This window comes from Argentina silus, assembly GCF_951799395.1.
Source record: "Argentina silus genome assembly, chromosome: 10".
Lineage (NCBI taxonomy): Eukaryota > Metazoa > Chordata > Actinopteri > Argentiniformes > Argentinidae > Argentina > Argentina silus.
In genome coordinates, this window is record NC_139664.1 from 6,357,080 (window position 1) to 6,374,519 (window position 17,440).

Genomic DNA, 17,440 nt, shown 5'->3' on the forward strand with positions numbered 1-17,440 from the left:
ACATACACACACACACACACACACACACACACACACACACACACACACACACACACACACACACACACACACACACACACACACACTGTCCTTTGGGTCAGGTGCATGTAGTGTGCTGGAAACTGAGAGTGGAGGAAGCAGTCTGTTTCCATCTGGATGTCGCAACACAAATCCAGGAAAGCAGCACTGGGTGTGACCTAGGAGTCCCAGCCGGTATCCTGTCGTTCAGCACACAATGCACTGAGGGAAGTGACCAATCCCTCAGCCATGTGGTGTCAGTGCCCTCAAATAGAGAGGGTACCGTTTGATAGATAGAGGCTGGTGGAGGTAGACACTGGAGGATGGGCTCATTGTAATGCATGGAATGGAAAGAGGAATGGTATCAACTGATACCATCATTGGTACCATTCCTTATTCCATACCATGCATTACAATGAGCCCGTCCTCTGATTTCTGCCTCCACCAGCCTCCCCTGAGACACACAGGGATGGCATAGCAGAGGCCTATGGTAATATGACAGAAGACAATGCTTGCCCCAGTTCTATGCTGCCGCTGGCAGGAGACTCAGTAGAAATAGCTGCCTGTTTGTATAGCATGCCCTTGGAAGAGTGGTAATGTCACAAACACCCCAAACATATTTCCCATGTAAGTTTGATTTTCTGGTCTATAAGTGTCAATGCAAGCACATTTAACCTTTGAGCTCAGTCAAGAATGGTAGGACCATTCAACACATGCATTACAGATTTCAAGAAAACAACTGCTATGATGACAACAATGATGATGATGATGATGATGATGATGATGATGAAGCCCTGCAAGAGACTAGCGTCCTGTCCAGGGGGTGTACTTGTACATCAAGTTGCCTCGCGTTACAGAAACAGGACGTAAGCTCCTGTCCCTACGGGCTGTTCTGGCACATGTGTTCTGGCGCACAATGCTACTGACTTATTACTTACTACGATGATAAATACTGAAATACTCCAGCGCACTCAATATACTCTATAATACGTATACAGGAAGAAACTATAAAAAAAAAAGGCCTTTGAGGTGAAAAGGATCACTTTCATTGCCTCTGTTGCTACCCACGTGGATGACGCACACACCGTGGCTCTCCTCTGTATGGATTGTGAATGGAGCTGCTGTAGGTCAGTGGAGCAGCTGGTCACTGGGAGGAAAGAACTTAACCAGGCCTCCATTGTGGATCAGCTGGCCCTGTCTGCGCTTTGTCATTCCAAATTGGGTCCCTTACATCTAGAGACTAGGGAGTGTTTTGACATGCAAATGCAGTGTGACACACACACACACACACACACACACACACACACACACACACACACACCACGGACACAGACACACACACACACACACACACACACACACACACACACACACACACACACACATAGATGCAGGCATGCATGCACGTACGCACACACACACACACACACACACACACTCCAGCCACAGAGCTTTGGGGGCTTCTTTAGCCCCTGGAGGTAGGCTACCCCCCTAGGGAGAACAGGACAAAGCAGGCCTACCGCTGACTGAAGTGTGCCACACAGTCTGGACTTAAGGAAATGACCTTCTGTGTTTTTCAAACAGTTAGTGTAATATGATCATTTTCTGATGAAATGTAGCTACAACATTGAAAGTGAATGATGCTAGAATAATGACAGATCAGAGATCACCTCACACCCCCCCCCAGGCCATTCCAGTGTCTAAATGAAAGGGAGAATGACACCAGAGCCCCAATGAACTGGTCCTGGACACGTCTGCATGCCACATGTGTCCAGTTGGCTGCTAACAGATGCAAAACAATCTCCCATGGCAGAAACTGTCCATGGTGTAAACCTCCCTACAACACTCCTTCTGCTACAAAACACAACACGTACAAGAGTAAACCAGTACATTTGGAATTGTTCCAAAACAACCAACATTGCCACTCACACACATAAACATTCCTTCATTGTGGCCTCAATAATTCACGTTAACACACAGCCAACTCAATAATCTGGTTCATATTTTGAAAAGAAGAAAAGCAACATTATTTTACTGCAGTAGAGGGCCATTGCAGAAGCAAAGGAAGTGGAATTTGCTCAATATACTGTCGCCTCGGGCTGAGGAGGATAATTGCTGACACCCCTATCTGCCCGAGCGCTGCTGCCGCTGTTGAGAAGGGAACTCTGTGTGTGTGTTAGTGTGTGTGTGTGTGTGTATGTGTGTGTGTGTGTGTGTGTGTGTGTGTGTGTGTTTGCATGTGTGTGTGTTTGCATGTGCGTGTGTGTGTCTGTGTGTGCGTGTGTCATCTGTCTGCAGCACAGCACACAGAGAGTACATGACAGAGAGCATGTAAACACAGGATTAACCTGTGCCCTTTTTCATTGTTTACAGTTTATCTGGAGGACCTGGCACCATGGCAATGAGAGCCTGCAGTGGCGGCAAGGGGGCACTTTAAGCTGCCCCACTTTTTGCCCATATTTGTTGACATGGTTTACTTGTTCTGAACAGGCCCTTATCCAGGATAACATGCTGTTTTTATCAGTACAGCACTTTCTGCAATTTGGAGGCAGAAAACCCTCGCTGCGCTACAGTGTGGCTGCTCTATATCTTTCCCTGGGCTCTGGTTAGTAAGGTCAGGTAAACACAGTAGTGTGCTTGAGTCTACACCGCTGAGGAAGGGACAACAAATAACCAAATGCAAATGCCTTTTATAGTGTTTGCAACTGCAGCTGTATCATCAATTCACAATCATATTGGAATAAGTCTGCATGTGCTTTGTTGAACACTTTTTAATCAAACCCCCCCCCCCTCTCATAATTTGATACATGTTCAAGTCTTCAAATGCAAACACTTGCTGTATAAGTGGATCGAAGCATCGACAGTGTGCAGATACATGTATTTACAGTGTGAGTGTGTGATCACCTGGCACACACACAGAGAGAGAGAGACCAGAGAGAGAGCTCAGCGGTAGTTAATGATCTCAGCTTCCATCTGTGGGGCGCTGCAGGGCGGAGACACCTTCAACCTGGCGCCGGTCGCCACGGCAATCTGTCGCTCCGTCGTCCTGGTGACATCTGCTTCTGGGTGACTGAAGGATGAAGGCTTCATGAGCAGCAGAATGGCCAGCCTCTCCGACAACACACAGACCACTACACCAGCACAGATGGCCACTCACAGTCAACACTACCAGACCATCTATGTGATCCATGCAGGGCATTTCAGATATTCTCCTGAACAATCCTAGTAGATTCCTTTGTTTAAATGGAAACCAAGCTCAATGACATCTTTATAGTAATAGTCATAGCATTGTCAGCGTCACAGGTCTCTTGTATATCAATATTTGTTTACACAACCACTTCCTGACTCCTGAGTACACCCATTGTCATAATCCTAAAACAAACATCTACTTGTCAGGGGAGTCAACCTGCTATTTACAACAGTCCACAATTTCCCTTTTTTTACCTATGGGAATAGGTATGTTTGCATACTACTGCGTTACTATGGCAATGTTCATTTCTGATTGAATTGAGCCCCCCAGCCGCAGCTGTTAAAAATGGTTTACTACCGCTGGTTACCCTGGTAACACAAACAAGACTAGATATGTTTGTTTACTGAGGAGGAACCTGACAGACAGGTGAAGAGTCTAACCATGGTGATTATTGAAGGAGTGGTTGGAGCAGAGGCATGGATTCAAGCTCTCTGGGTGAAGGGAGGGAGAGAGAGAGGGAGGGAGGGAGGACAGAGAGGGAAATTCAGGTCAGTGTGGATTAGAGCTGCGTGCAGTGCTGAGCACTTCGATCCACCACCAGCGTGGACAAAGAGAGACAGAGAGTGGAAGACAAATAAGGACATGGTCAATAGTCATTTGTTTCCAAGTCATTTGTTTGTAAGATCCCAGAAAAATATGAGAAAAGAGAGTTGAATTAGAAATAGAGTTTGTCTTGGAAAGCTAATGAGTGGGGGGCGACTGCCTTGGAAGAGTAGAGTCCCATTAAGCTAGTTAGCAATAGAGCAACAGAAAGATAGTACATCCATCATGTATATGAGGAAGCCCAAGCAGGTGTGTTTGTGGCACCCCCCCCCCCCCCCCTCTCAAATGTTTACCTGAATGATGAGATGTTTTGGTTTTGTTTCCTAGAAACAAGACACTCCCATGGTAAGATCATTCCTCGATGTATATTCTTGATTTAGCATAGACTCCTAAAATTCCACTGGCAACCCATCACCCAACAGTACACACACACACGCACGCACACACGCACACGCGCGCACACACACACACACACACACACACACACACACACACACACACACCACTGCTGTGGATATGAAATGTGGAATCAGCATAACTCTCTGAAATTCCACCGACACCTCCCACCCCACACACACGCACACACACACACACACACACACACACACACACACAGACACACACAGACACACATACACATACACATACACACACACACTCCCAAACCCATGCAATTAATGTGAAATCACATCCATCTTCCTCATTCCCCCATCCCCTATCTCCATTACAAATAGCTGGGGATTGCATTCTTTCTCTGCTGGCATTGTTGTTGTTTTTACATGTCTTGTGTGTGCAATACACTCCTTTATGTAAGAGACAATTACCCAACCTAAGTGCTATGCTCAGAGGAGAACTCACACGAGTGCATTCCAAGCTAGCGCGGCAGCAGAGGAGAGACAGAGAGAGAGAGAGAGAGAGAGAGAGAGAGAGAGAGAGAGAGAGAGAGAGAAAGAGAGAGAGAGAGAGAGAGAGAGAGAGAGAGAGAGAAAGAGAGAGAGAGAGAGAGAGAGAGAGAGAGAGAAAGAGAGAGAGAGAGAGAGAGAGAGAGAGAGAGCACAGGTGTGGAAACAGGAGTTTAGAGTCAGCAGTCCAAGTGCATTACTTTTGTACTTTTGTTTATACAGATTATGACATGGCACTCTAGATGCTCCGGGACAAGGAAATACAGATAGAGATTTTGAGATATGAACGACAAATAAGGACATTTTGCGAGACAGAAACAGGAGTCATATGGGAGAGGGCCAGGAAATAGCTGCTGTTGATCAAAACCTGTTTGTCTCTGCTGCTTCCTGCAGTACATATAGACCACAAATAATAAATTCAATCTTTTTTTCCTGGAATGTCCTACCAATTCTTCCCCCTCTCACGGTATGCTAGACCTTCTTAGACCCCTGTATCCATACCACCAGTCAACATGATGTCCACGTTGTTATATGGTCGTCCAGAGTCACACACACAGTGGCTCAAAACCACACCAGTGGTTCTGCCTGGGTCATGTTCCAGCATTCCTAGATACATGTGACCCAAAGTGATACGGCCCGGCCGTCAAGCCTTCCATTGTCCTCCACTCCCTCTCATGAACACTCCTCAAGGAAGGAGCAGGCCTTTTTAGACCAGGGCTGGAGATACTGCAGACAGAACCTCTATTGATAAGGCCACCGAAATAGAAAAACTCCTCCATTGTACACTTACTGTAGCTCCTTTGTGGTAGTAATTCAGTGGAAACGTCCTCATGAGGTTGGGAGATGTGATGAGTACAACCGATGATAGTCTTTTACGGGGACAACAAGGAGAAGGGTTTGCAATTGGAACATTATAGAACATTATTGTCATGATCGAACATTATCACATTATGTCACATTGAAATGACAGCACCTGAAGAGATTGCATTGGTCACGTTAATATGGCAACACCTTTCCTAAATAGATTCGGAAAAGGGTGCCATGAACCAAGTCGTTTATGGACACCATATCGACTCAATGGGTTTTCAATGTTCATGTTCTATGGCCTCCCTCTGAAGTGCCCAGCCAATCACACCTCTCTGGCTTGTCAAGGACGTCAGTGCGACTAACCAGCATGAGTAAATTGAACAGCCTGTTGAAATGTTTGAAGTGGACGTGGATACAGGAAAACGCTGAATAACAGAATTAGTGATAAAGGGCTGCTTGTTTGGTAGTCCATCATCTGACTTCAGAGTGATGTGTTCTAGGAGTGCTAATGAGTAGCGTCACATGGTGTCAGGGTACTTCCTGCCCTATCGATGCTGTCATCTGCTATGTGTCCAATAGGAATCGATTATATTAAAAGTGTTCTCTACAATCAGAAAATAGTTAGCCTGATCTATCATAGTATCCCATAACCCCAAACACCCCAAACACATTACACACCCCATTTAGTATGCACGGATAGTTGACAAATGTGGCCCCTTGGTGTTTCTCTCTCTCAATCCTGCCATTGAGAAGGCATGTTGGTCTCTGAGGGGGGTGGATGCCAAAAAAGAGGAGAGCATGTGTTTTAAATTAATCAATCCTTCTCATTTCCCCCCTCTCTTCTAACCAGACAGGCCCTCCTGGAGGGGGGTCTGCGGCAAGAGAGGGAGAGAAAAAAAAACACTGTCATCTGTTTTCATGGAGGTGGCAGAACAACCCTGGCAGTCCCTGGCTGTGTCTTGGCTCTGAGTGAAGAGCACTGAAGAGGAGGAGGAGCAGGAGGAGGGGAGGAGGAGGAAGAGGAGGAGGAGGGAGGAGGAGGAGGGAGGAGGAGGGAGGAGGGAGGAGGGAAGAGGGGGGAGGAGGAGGGAGGAGGGAGGAGAGGGAGGAGGGAGGAGGGGGAGGAGGAAGAGGAGGAGGGAGTAGGAGGAGGAGAGGGAGGAGGGAGGAGGGGGAGGAGGGAGGAGGAGGGAGGAGGGAGGCGGAGAGGGAGGAGGGGGGAGGGGGGAGGAGAGGGAGGAGGAGGAGGAGGGGGAGAAGGAGGAGGAGGCCACATGCTATGAGCTGAGCTAGGAACACAGCAGTGGGGCCTGTGATATGTTGGCCTCGGCGTACACCAGCAGCAGCTCACAGATGACAGTGCAGTGGCACACCGGGCGTTCATCCAGCACAGAGGGAGTCTCTATTTTATCTCTTTCTCCCTCTCTCTCTCTCCCTTTCTCTCTCTCTCTCTTTCTCCCTCTCTCCCTCTCTCTCTCTCTCTCTCTCCCTCTGTCTTCTTTTCTAACTATCTCACTCTCCCCCCTCTCTCTCACTCTACCCCCTCCCTCTCTCCCTCCTTCCCTGGCACCTTCTACCTCAGTACCACCCATTACTCTCACCCCATTGCCCTTCTCCTCCTTTTTTATCACTTGTTATTTGCAGAGATAATCAAATTAGATTCATTCCAGGCAGAGGGAGGACTTGCGTAAACGCAGACACACAACAGACAACGCCCATCCAAATGACATTTGTTTTCCTAGTCAATTGTGGCTTGGGCTGGGAGGACTCTGTGGTAGGCTCCTCAGTCCCACACACACAGTCACTGTAAACAGTGTATTAACTGGGTTTAACAACATGACGGCAAAATGACGACAAACTCTACACTCACTGCCCTCCCAGGAGGCCTGGGGAGCTGAATATGACAGAGGCTGAGAAATACCCACTTCATTCTGTGTGACTTACAAACTACCATGTATAAGCTTGCTGTCACATTGTTGTTGAGTTCAAACTGTGTTGAACATACTGTTCATTCCCAGCCTATTGTTTTCTACTGTAAAAAAAACCCTGCTAAACCTTAACACTTGGTTCTATATATGCTAAAATACAAAAAAATGGAAATGTTAACATCTTGCTAAAAGGTACCACTTGTTGTGGATACACGTATCTCAAACCCTCCGGTTAAGTATTTATCCACTCTACCAAGCACATGAGCCTTTATAAAGGCATTAATAGCTAGAGAGCCTTCTTTCTTCTGAGTGGCTGACGGTTAAGTACTGCATTGTGTCTAAACAGCCATCTGTGCTCCATTAGATCAATCAATCTCACACATTCCAAAACTAGCATTAGAATGTGCAGCTCGCTAGCTAGGTGGCTAGGCTAGCTATCATTCATAAATAATGTGGATGGGGACCCGGGGATGCTGGGGTAATGTTTCTTTGTCTGCCCATGTTCATGGTCTGCTGCAGCCACTTTACTCTCTGAGCACTGAGACAACGTCCCCTGGCCCCCGGAGGTCTGTGTGAGAGTGAACCATGCGTGGCCTTTGACCCAGCCATGCTGCTTGCCAGAGTGGAGGTAGTTTGGGGACTACGGTTTGTAAAGTAAAAAGGCCATAAGGTCCTTCCTCTCCAGATAGTCACAAAACTTTGACAATATGGCACTGGTTTGACTTTACATCATGCTACTATACTGTCATCTTCTTTTACGGACTCACAGATCTGTTTTTGACCTGGTCAAAGATTTTGGCCTGGAGTTATTTTGGGCAGTTTTAATCTGCTATTCATATCTCCCCAGGTCTGGTTGGCCTCACTTCATCCACTCCCATAGAGTCAGGGTGAGAGGGGGACACAGGAACACCAGTAGTTAAACAGTTCCAGACAATTATTAACACAGAATGATGACTCGTAGAATTTGAGAGAGGCAGAACAAACAACTTTCCCAAAGGCACATTATTCCCACAGGTTTGGAATGCAAATCTGTATAGCAACATCACAACTTCTTGTTTTCTGGCATTTCTACAAGAGAAAACTGAGATTGTGCGTTCTTAGGAAAAATGGTTCGGCTATCCCTGTTGGAGAACCCTTTTTTCTAAGAACATACATCCGATAACTCACTTAAATTCTAATAAAGGTGTCACCTGTGAATTGCCCTCTGTATTATTTTAAGTGTGGCAATAGATAAGTTGAGGGAAGGAGAGACACACTTCACACCGGAGGTTAATACGAGGATGTGCTAAGTTGTCCACTGTAATTGGAGGGAGCAGCTTATGAAAATGAGATGGCAGGGATGAGGGCTGTAATTAGATCACCATCATGGGCAGAAATAAATTAAAGTCCCCACTCTCATTACCAGGAGCTAAACTGGAGCAGAGAGAATGAGAGAATATGGAGGGAACTTTAATATTGATTGTGATGTTATAACATTTGTGTTTTTGAGAACGGTTACATATCATTTCTAGACCTAGGCTATTGATGGCCTAGATGATTATGTCACCTGACACAGTAGAGGCCTACTCTTTGCCAGCCAAAGACACAATCTGTTATATGGACAAGATAAGGATCAATGTCATTATGTATGTTACAGCTTTGGTCATTAAGTACTCTCATTATTTGTAAGTGATTTATAAAGGTCTAGGCAAGTGGCACAATCAATACAGAATGAACCCATTGATGAAACAATGGAACACATATGCCATCTGGTGGTCAGGTGACTAAATTATGAAAATATGCCAAGACATTTTGAATGGGCCTCATATGTCTATGATACAAAATAACATTCTCTTGTATATTCTCTAAAATCATCATCATTTATCTTAATTTACAGTAGTTTAAAGTACAAAATGTACTAATCGTGATACATGTTCTCTCTCTCCAAAACATAAACAGTGACGTTGACTTCAACTGCGCAGCATTTGCGTTACAGTTTGCATACCATCTGGCTGGGCTGAATGCGCAGTAATTACATGGGCGCGGAGACAATCATCTTCACTGAGTAGTGTAAGAGTCTACGCAAATGTTTGCATCAACAAGAGCCTTCGCTAATTGACACCGAGGTCTTGTTTCCACACGTGTACCAACACTTGAATTAGAACATGCGTGAGTGTCTCATTTTAACCTAGCTGATACAATAATATTTATGAAAGCTGATGGGCATTTAGAGATTATCTTCCTGAGAATTGGTCCGAAGATTATATTTCGTCTATTGTTTTAATCAGGTGAGTTTTGATACACAGAAGCAGAGCTAGTTCGCCAATGTTAGCGAGCTAGCCTGCTAATGTATGTACTACACCACGGATCAAGAGTGAAGGTGACTCCTGTATGCAATGGCAATGCAGTATGCCAGTCAAATGCCGCTGTATAGATCGTCATAACATTGGGCTACATTCCTAATATGGCAGGGACAACGTTTTTCCGCTGACGACTGGTTGCTCGTCAAATGCGATGCTAATAAGCAGAATTTGAAATAGAAGGATTTGACATAGTAACTTGTTATTATTCACATAAATCCCTCAAGTATCCAATTACTCAGTATAACACTGCAGAGATATGTCACCACCCCTTTGTACCATTGTAAAGTGTTGTAATTTCCCGCCATTGCATTTCCCCAAATGCGACTGCTTCACAGCAACTACAGATAGTGAGTTATGTGACTGCAAAGTTAAACTAATTAACTATGGATTTAAGATACACATAATAGGTGAATGTGAGTCTTTTGTTGTAATAGATAATCAAAGAGATTCAGTAGGTTTCAAACCTCTATGGTTATGATGATGGGAAGGATGTTACAATGTACCCATTTAGTAAACTAGCCGCCTCTTGAGTTTGGCATGTTGACTAACTACACTGACAAGCCGCTTTGACTTTGCCCTGGCATACGTGGCGTTGTCATTAAATTCATGTTGTTTATAATCCATTCGGCAGCTGATGTGTTGATATTAGGTATAATGTTTACCACTTAGCATAAAAACATAGTGTACTCATGTTATTCCTAACAAGTAATCTGCCGCTCAAAACCAGTCAGACAAGTACAGTTGGGAGTCGCCAGAATTCCGTCATGGAGCTAGTAGTTGGTTGTCTAATTTAGCCTTTTCTCTGTTTCTGTCTAGCTTTCACATGCCACTATGAAGTACATCCTGGTCACTGGTGGTGTCATATCTGGAATCGGCAAGGGCATCATTGCTAGCAGTGTGGGCACAATTCTCAAGTCATGTGGCTTGCATGTTACTGCCATCAAAATAGATCCCTACATCAACATTGACGCTGGTACCTTCTCACCCTATGAGCACGGTAAGTGATTTGATGGTAAGATGCTTATTTTCAATGCAGGTTTTGTGTTCTGTGTGTAGGCCTACTAGGCTAATGCATGACTGACATCTCTCTTCTATCTAGGTGAAGTGTTTGTTTTAGACGATGGTGGAGAGGTGGACTTGGATTTAGGAAACTACGAACGCTTCCTGGACATCCGGCTCACCAAAGACAACAACCTGACCACTGGCAAGATCTACCAGTCAGTTATCAACAAGGAGAGGAAGGGAGACTACCTGGGCAAGACTGTACAGGGTAAGATACAGGGTCCACAAGGCCACGGATATCAGGTTTAAAACAACACTGATCTGAGAATCTTATAGCGTGGCATCTCAGCGATTGTAATGATTAGTGCTAGTTTATCTGGAATCTGTATTTCTATGGCACTTGTGTCTAGTCTATGTACAACTTCTATGGTGCTGACATCTATCCTTTCTGTGCCCTTCTCTCAGTGGTGCCACACATCACAGATGCCATCCAGGAGTGGGTGATGAAGCAGGCCAAGATCTCAGTGGACGATGACGGGGTGGAGCCTCAAGTCTGTGTCATAGAGGTATGATGTGACACTGTGTGCTTTACTAGTCTGTCGTCATTGTTGATGTCACCCATAGGAATCACTGATACGTCTGTGGTGTCCCCCTGTGTGCTGGGTTAAGCTGCTGTGTGGTTCTTGGGGTCTAGTGTTGAGGTCTAAGGCTGTGTCTTGTGTTATGTCTCCTACAGTTGGGAGGGACGGTAGGAGATATAGAGAGCATGCCCTTCATCGAGGCCTTCAGACAGTTCCAGTTTAAGGTGAAGAAGGAGAATTTCTGCAATATCCACGTCAGCCTCGTCCCCCAGGTAAGGGATTTGATTCACAGGCGCACTTGCACACACACACTGTTCTAGAAAACACAGACCGATGTGCATTACAGAGCCTCTCAGGGTTGGTTGATGACACTGATGTATGTATTTGTTCTTCAGCCCAGTGCCACAGGAGAACAGAAAACAAAGCCCACTCAGAACAGTGTCAGAGAGCTCAGAGGATTAGGCCTGTCCCCAGACCTGGTGAGTTACACTCCATCCTGCCCCGGGAACCCAGGGATCTCGAATCAGCTAGCTGGGATGTTGACTAATGAATTCTATGAATGTGAATTCTACTCAAGCATTTTATGAATGTGCCTGTGTTCCCTGGACATCCCTGTTTGTCTGTTTTCTCAGATCATGTGCCGCTGTTCAAACCCCCTGGAAACAGCAGTCAAAGAGAAGATCTCCATGTTCTGTCATGTGGAGCCCACACAGGTAAAGCCCTTCTCCATTCTCTCTGTCCATGACAAGAGTTTTAAAACAACTGTGTAACAGAAGCTTTTGTAAAAAAGCAATAACCTTTTTACGTTTTAAAGATTTAAATTCTCCCCCCGCCCCTCTCCCAGGTGATCTGCGTCCGTGACGTGTCATCCATCTACAGAGTGCCCCTGCTACTGGAGGACCAGGGTGTGGTGGGCTACTTTTGTCACAGGCTGGACCTGCCCATAGAGATGAGGCCCAGGAAGATGCTCACCAAGTGGAAGGAGATGTCTGACAGGTGAGAACTCCTAAGAGCAGCCTTCTGGGATTCCCATTGATTGGATTTGTTTATGGCCCAAAGTACTTTTTCATTGACCATCGATCACGTGGCGATTGTAGAATGTGACCCAAGTTTACTGTGGCAACAAGGGGTACATTGCAATGATATCTTTGAACTAGTACCGAGCACTCTACACTAGATTATGTAGTAGTACAGTTGGAGGCGCACCCTGTAATGTGACATGGTTTCAAATGTATGAGTATTGAATTCAAGATGAGCACTACTGCCCTAGGCTCCACTGAATATCTGGAAACACCTGTCCCCTCCTCAGGTCTGACAGGCTCCTGGAACACGTCTCTATAGCCCTGGTAGGGAAGTACACCAAGTTCCAAGACTCCTATGCCTCGGTCATCAAGGCCCTGGAGCACTCTGCCCTTGCCATCAGCCACAAACTAGTGATCAAGGTACAGGAACCTAGTCACATGCTAATCCAGGGGTTCCCAAACTTTTTTGTCAATCAAAATTTGATGTGACCCCAAGAACTTGATTGCGAGCTATGTCAACAACACATAATAATGATGTGCAGGTGTATTAATTGGTTGGATATGAACCCAAAAACACTGCAATATACAGTAGGCTACAGGTGCAATACACAGACAATGTTTATCATCATAAAATGTTTTAATGCTGATTCTTTTTTAATCAAATCATAGAGGTTAGTTTGATTTTATCAGGGGACCCCAAGTTTGGGAACTGCTGCGCTAATCCATGCTTCCATTTTTCTACTGGGATTGTGTGTGTCCATACAGTCAACAACATCGCTCTGTTAGCAGCCAGACAGTTGGTTGTAACAGGGCCTAACAATACTGTATGTCATGTCCAGTTGGCCACCCACCTCCTATTGATCTTCTCTCCTCCTCCTGCAGTACATTGACTCTGCAGACCTGGAGGCCAACACGCTGCAGGAGGAGCCTGTCAAATACCATGAGGCCTGGCAGAAACTCTGCAGTGCTGAGTGAGTAGCTGTAGACACCTCAGCGCACACACAACCACACACACACACTTACCTTATCGACCCCTGAGGCTACTGTCAACATTTACAGTACCTGAACAATGTGTCTCCCTTTTTCACTGTGTGGGGTTTTCTGCACCAAGGGAACTCATTATCAGGGTATTCTTCTTCCTCCTTCAGTGGATTAGTTATAGCTGTGTGTTATAACTGTGCTGTGTCATCCCCACAGTGGTGTGTTGGTACCTGGAGGCTTCGGGGTGCGAGGCACAGAGGGGAAGATCGAAGCGATTAGCTGGGCTAGGAAACAGAAGAAGCCATTTTTAGGTAAGAAAACTACAACAGCGAATGATAACTGAACTTTAAAGGCGTTGATGTAGCTGTGTGTCAACCTGGAATACATCCTAGAATATCAATACAAAGACGAGATCAGACTTGTGTACAGTTCAATCTGATTGTATATTTTTTTTACGCAACACATTTCACAATGTTTGAACCAACGTTGCTGACAATGCCAATCACAGTTGCTCTCTCTCTCTCTCCCTTTTGCAGGAGTGTGTTTGGGCATGCAGTTGGCAGTGTGTGAATTCGCTCGCAATGTTCTTGGCTGGGAGGGTGAGCAATCTCGGAGGAAAGATGTCATGTCCCACGTGTTACAATGAAATTATTTACCATAAAATCTGATGATGGACCTCAAAAAGCTATGATTGTGTTTGTGTTCTGACAGATGCCAACTCCACGGAGTTTGACCCTGACTCCAAGCACCCTGTGGTAGGTATCCCATAATACCCCATCTCTCTCTTGCATCATAAATCTTTGAGTTGACATGAAGGTTTGACATCCTAGTCTTTCTTTGGCAGGTGATTGACATGCCTGAGCACAACCCAGGGCAGATGGGAGGCACTATGAGGCTGGGGAAGAGACGGACTATCTTCAAATCTAACACAAGCATTCTGAGTGAGTGACAGTTACAGGACATTTCTTGAATGGTAGTCTCTGTTTTGGTTTGGTGTTTTCTAATGGTTTTTGTCTTTTCAGGAAAGCTTTATGGAGATGCAGAATATGTGGATGAGAGGCATAGACACCGCTTTGAGGTACAGGCGCAAAATGCTAACAGAGGAGTCAGCATTATGTTTGATTCTGATTGTACTTATAGTACGTCAGCTATGGTAATCTTAGTAAGTGTGAATGGACTGAATTGATGAGAGATCTGTCCCACTCATCCACAGGTGAATCCTGAGCTGAGGCACCATTTTGAGGAGAAAGGGTTCCACTTCGTAGGTCAGGACACAGAGGGAGAGAGGATGGAGGTCATTGAACTGGATGGTGAGTTGACCATGTTGGCCATGGAATAACATCTCTGTCTCTGCTTCCACAAAATGCTGAAATGCATTCTCTCCATATTCCAGTACAGTACTTGTACTTTTTTCTCTGTATTGAATTACAGCTAAAATGTATAGCTCAACCAAAATCCGTAGTGATCTGTAATACTCCCGTAATGGGTCTCTGATCACCTGTCTACCTGTGTTGTGTTGTGTTGTTTTTCCAGATCATTGTTACTTTGTGGGAGTACAGTATCACCCAGAGTTCACCTCCAGGCCCATCAAGCCCTCCCCTCCCTACTTTGGCCTCCTGCTGGCCGCTGCCGGGAAGCTCCAGAGCTACCTACAGAAGGGATGCAGACTGTCACCACGGTAAGACCACGCTGACAAGGTCTCATATCATCTACTATATAACCCAACAGACGGAGACAGATAAATACAAGCACCTCCTGCACTATGATATTGAAATTGCACGTCTTACAACGAGGGCCACAATTGGATTTTATTGTAAGAAATGAAATGACAACAAAACAAAAGTTATCCAAGTATCATATCTGCTACCTCCCTTGTATTGCAGAGACACGTACAGTGACCGCAGTGACAGCAGCTCTCCAGACTCTGAGATCTGTGAGATGAAGTTCCCCTCCAGCTGCTAGAGGTCACAAGTTGCATGCACTACTGGTTCCAGATGTTCTTCTGGAACATCTTTTTCTAGTTGAGTCTGGTAGCAGTAGGTGATCTCAGTAGGTGATCTTTTTTTTAAAAGGAAATGCAATGCATGTTGTATGTATTTGCAGTGTCTTAAGGTGTTAACTTTGGTGTGTCTGTAAATATCAATACATGTTTCTGGATATATGTTTTCTGATTATGTCTGTGATATTCAGTGACCCTGAGTATATCACTGTTTTCAGTGTGTTGTTAGTCATGCTTGTTTCAAATGACAGTCCTTGCACCTGTATTGCATGGTGTGAACATGCAAGTTTGTATGAGTTTGAATTCATAACTTGTCAAATAAAGCTCAATACAAAAACTGGTCATCTTTATTTTCATGTTGTTCACACATGGGTGTCCAACTGATGATATCGGGCAGTTCTGACAAACGACACAGACAGTCCCATCAGGCAGGCACGTGCACAGATAGGGCCCAAGGGGGGCTTGAGCCCCTGCCCTCTTGCCCTCAGAGTCAAAAAGTGCCCTTTTTTTTGGCTGTTGTTAATTGTATTTTCTATCAAATATAAAAGAGGGAATTGTATAGTAGTATTCAATGTCTGCGCATGGCCCTGCACAGGTGTCTCAACCTGAAGGGAGAGTGGGAGAGGCAATGTTAAAATAGCATTGCTCTTCCCAACATCTCCCACTTGTGATGGACCTACACTTTACCTCATAAATACAATCACAAATATGAAGTAACAATTCCTTGCCACCCTTTCACTAGCACTGTGGCTGCTACTACTTTTGTTTTTAAATAGAAATGCCTACTTGCAATAATTGTGATATATTGATTGTTTCACTATATTGTATATTGTTTCACTGAGCTAGAACAAAGTGAACTTGAATGAGATTGGGTGGATTATAAACAAAACTAAAAAATAAACACTTCAGTCATGGTGTTTAGGAGATAATTGAATGGTTTATTTATCTCAATTCATTTGACAGAGAATGTCATAATAAGGCTGTAAGGGTAATTGAAGTGTGCTCATAAAAAGTACACACTATGGGAAGGGGGGAAAGGGGGAAAAGGGGGGGAGGGGGGAAAGGGGGGAAGGAGAAAGGGGGAAAAGGGGGAAGGGAGAAAGGGGGAAAAGGGGGAAGGGGAAAAGGGGGGAAAGGGGAAAAGGGGGGGAGGGGGAAAGGGGAAGGGGGGAAAGGGAAAAGGGGGGAAAGGGGGCGGTGGAGAGGGTTTTAAAAAATCATCATCCTTAGCAGGACTCCTTCTTTTTCTTCCCTCTCTCATTCCTGTCATTCACTTTCTTCCCGTCCGGGATGTCGGCCCTGTTCTGTCTTTTTCGCTTGAAGACAGTCATGCATCCTTTCTTTGAATGGGTCTGAAACAAGAGATATGGTATAAAAATACAAAACCACATGATTCATAACATGATCAACTCCTTTTGACCTGTTTTCAATAAAGTGATGTGGATAAGTCTAATGATTAATTGAAGTGCCTATCCTGTACCTTTTTCTGAGCTTTCTCCAGATCTGTGGCCATCTTGTCGAGCTGATCTCTCATCTGCTCTCTCTCCTTTTCAACCTCACAGTCCTTCAGCTTCTGCAGCTGTAGCAGCGCCTCCCTCTCTCTTCCCAAGGTCTCCACCTCTTTCTCCTTCGTCAGACACTTCTCCACAGCCTCACTCATCCTCCTCTCCGTCTCCCTACTCTCATTCCAACTCTTCTCTAAGGTGGCCTCATGGCGGCCACTAATGTTGGCCATTTCATCCACTTCGAAGTAAGCAGAAAGGAGTGCCTGGCGGAGCGCGTAGATCTCTGTCTCCTTTTGACCCTTGGTCATACCTTTATTTTCTGCCTCTCGGGTCCTACGCTCAAACTCCTTTACCTCCTTGCTCCATTCCTCCTGCTGAGCAGCGGAGAGGGTCTGGAGGTCCTTGTGGGCCTTGGACATGTCATCCAGTTGGGTCTGTAGAGACTCCACGGTTTGTTGGAGGGTGGTCTTCTCATTTCTCTCCTCCACCTTGCTCTGCTCTGCCTCTCTGGCCCGCCTCTCCATCTCCTCCCTCTCTTCTCTCCAGGTCTTCTCCTGTGA

The 17,440-nt window shown here is 45.4% G+C and overlaps 1 protein-coding gene across 2 annotated transcripts in view; it reads left to right on the forward strand.

The window, feature by feature from the left end:
* Nucleotides 1-15,706, forward strand: part of LOC310811458 (CTP synthase 1-like) — a 19,164-nt gene extending 3,458 nt beyond the window's left edge. The window contains exons 1-18 of one of the 2 annotated variants that reach the window (XM_083679623.1): nt 9,578-9,715; nt 10,607-10,787; nt 10,890-11,060; nt 11,258-11,358; nt 11,529-11,645; nt 11,769-11,852; nt 12,006-12,086; nt 12,218-12,369; nt 12,683-12,815; nt 13,278-13,366; nt 13,593-13,687; nt 13,913-13,975; nt 14,088-14,131; nt 14,221-14,317; nt 14,399-14,454; nt 14,590-14,686; nt 14,910-15,054; nt 15,260-15,706. In XM_083679623.1, the coding sequence (XP_083535749.1) occupies nt 10,622-10,787; nt 10,890-11,060; nt 11,258-11,358; nt 11,529-11,645; nt 11,769-11,852; nt 12,006-12,086; nt 12,218-12,369; nt 12,683-12,815; nt 13,278-13,366; nt 13,593-13,687; nt 13,913-13,975; nt 14,088-14,131; nt 14,221-14,317; nt 14,399-14,454; nt 14,590-14,686; nt 14,910-15,054; nt 15,260-15,338 (1,770 nt within the window). In that variant the 5' untranslated portion in view covers nt 9,578-9,715; nt 10,607-10,621 and the 3' untranslated portion in view covers nt 15,339-15,706. Of the gene's footprint in view, nt 1-9,577; nt 9,716-10,606; nt 10,788-10,889; nt 11,061-11,257; nt 11,359-11,528; nt 11,646-11,768; nt 11,853-12,005; nt 12,087-12,217; nt 12,370-12,682; nt 12,816-13,277; nt 13,367-13,592; nt 13,688-13,912; nt 13,976-14,087; nt 14,132-14,220; nt 14,318-14,398; nt 14,455-14,589; nt 14,687-14,909; nt 15,055-15,259 lie in introns of those variants that run through there. The other variant, XM_083679624.1, reaches the window with a different exon arrangement.
* The last annotated feature ends 1,734 nt before the right edge of the window (nt 15,707-17,440 follow it).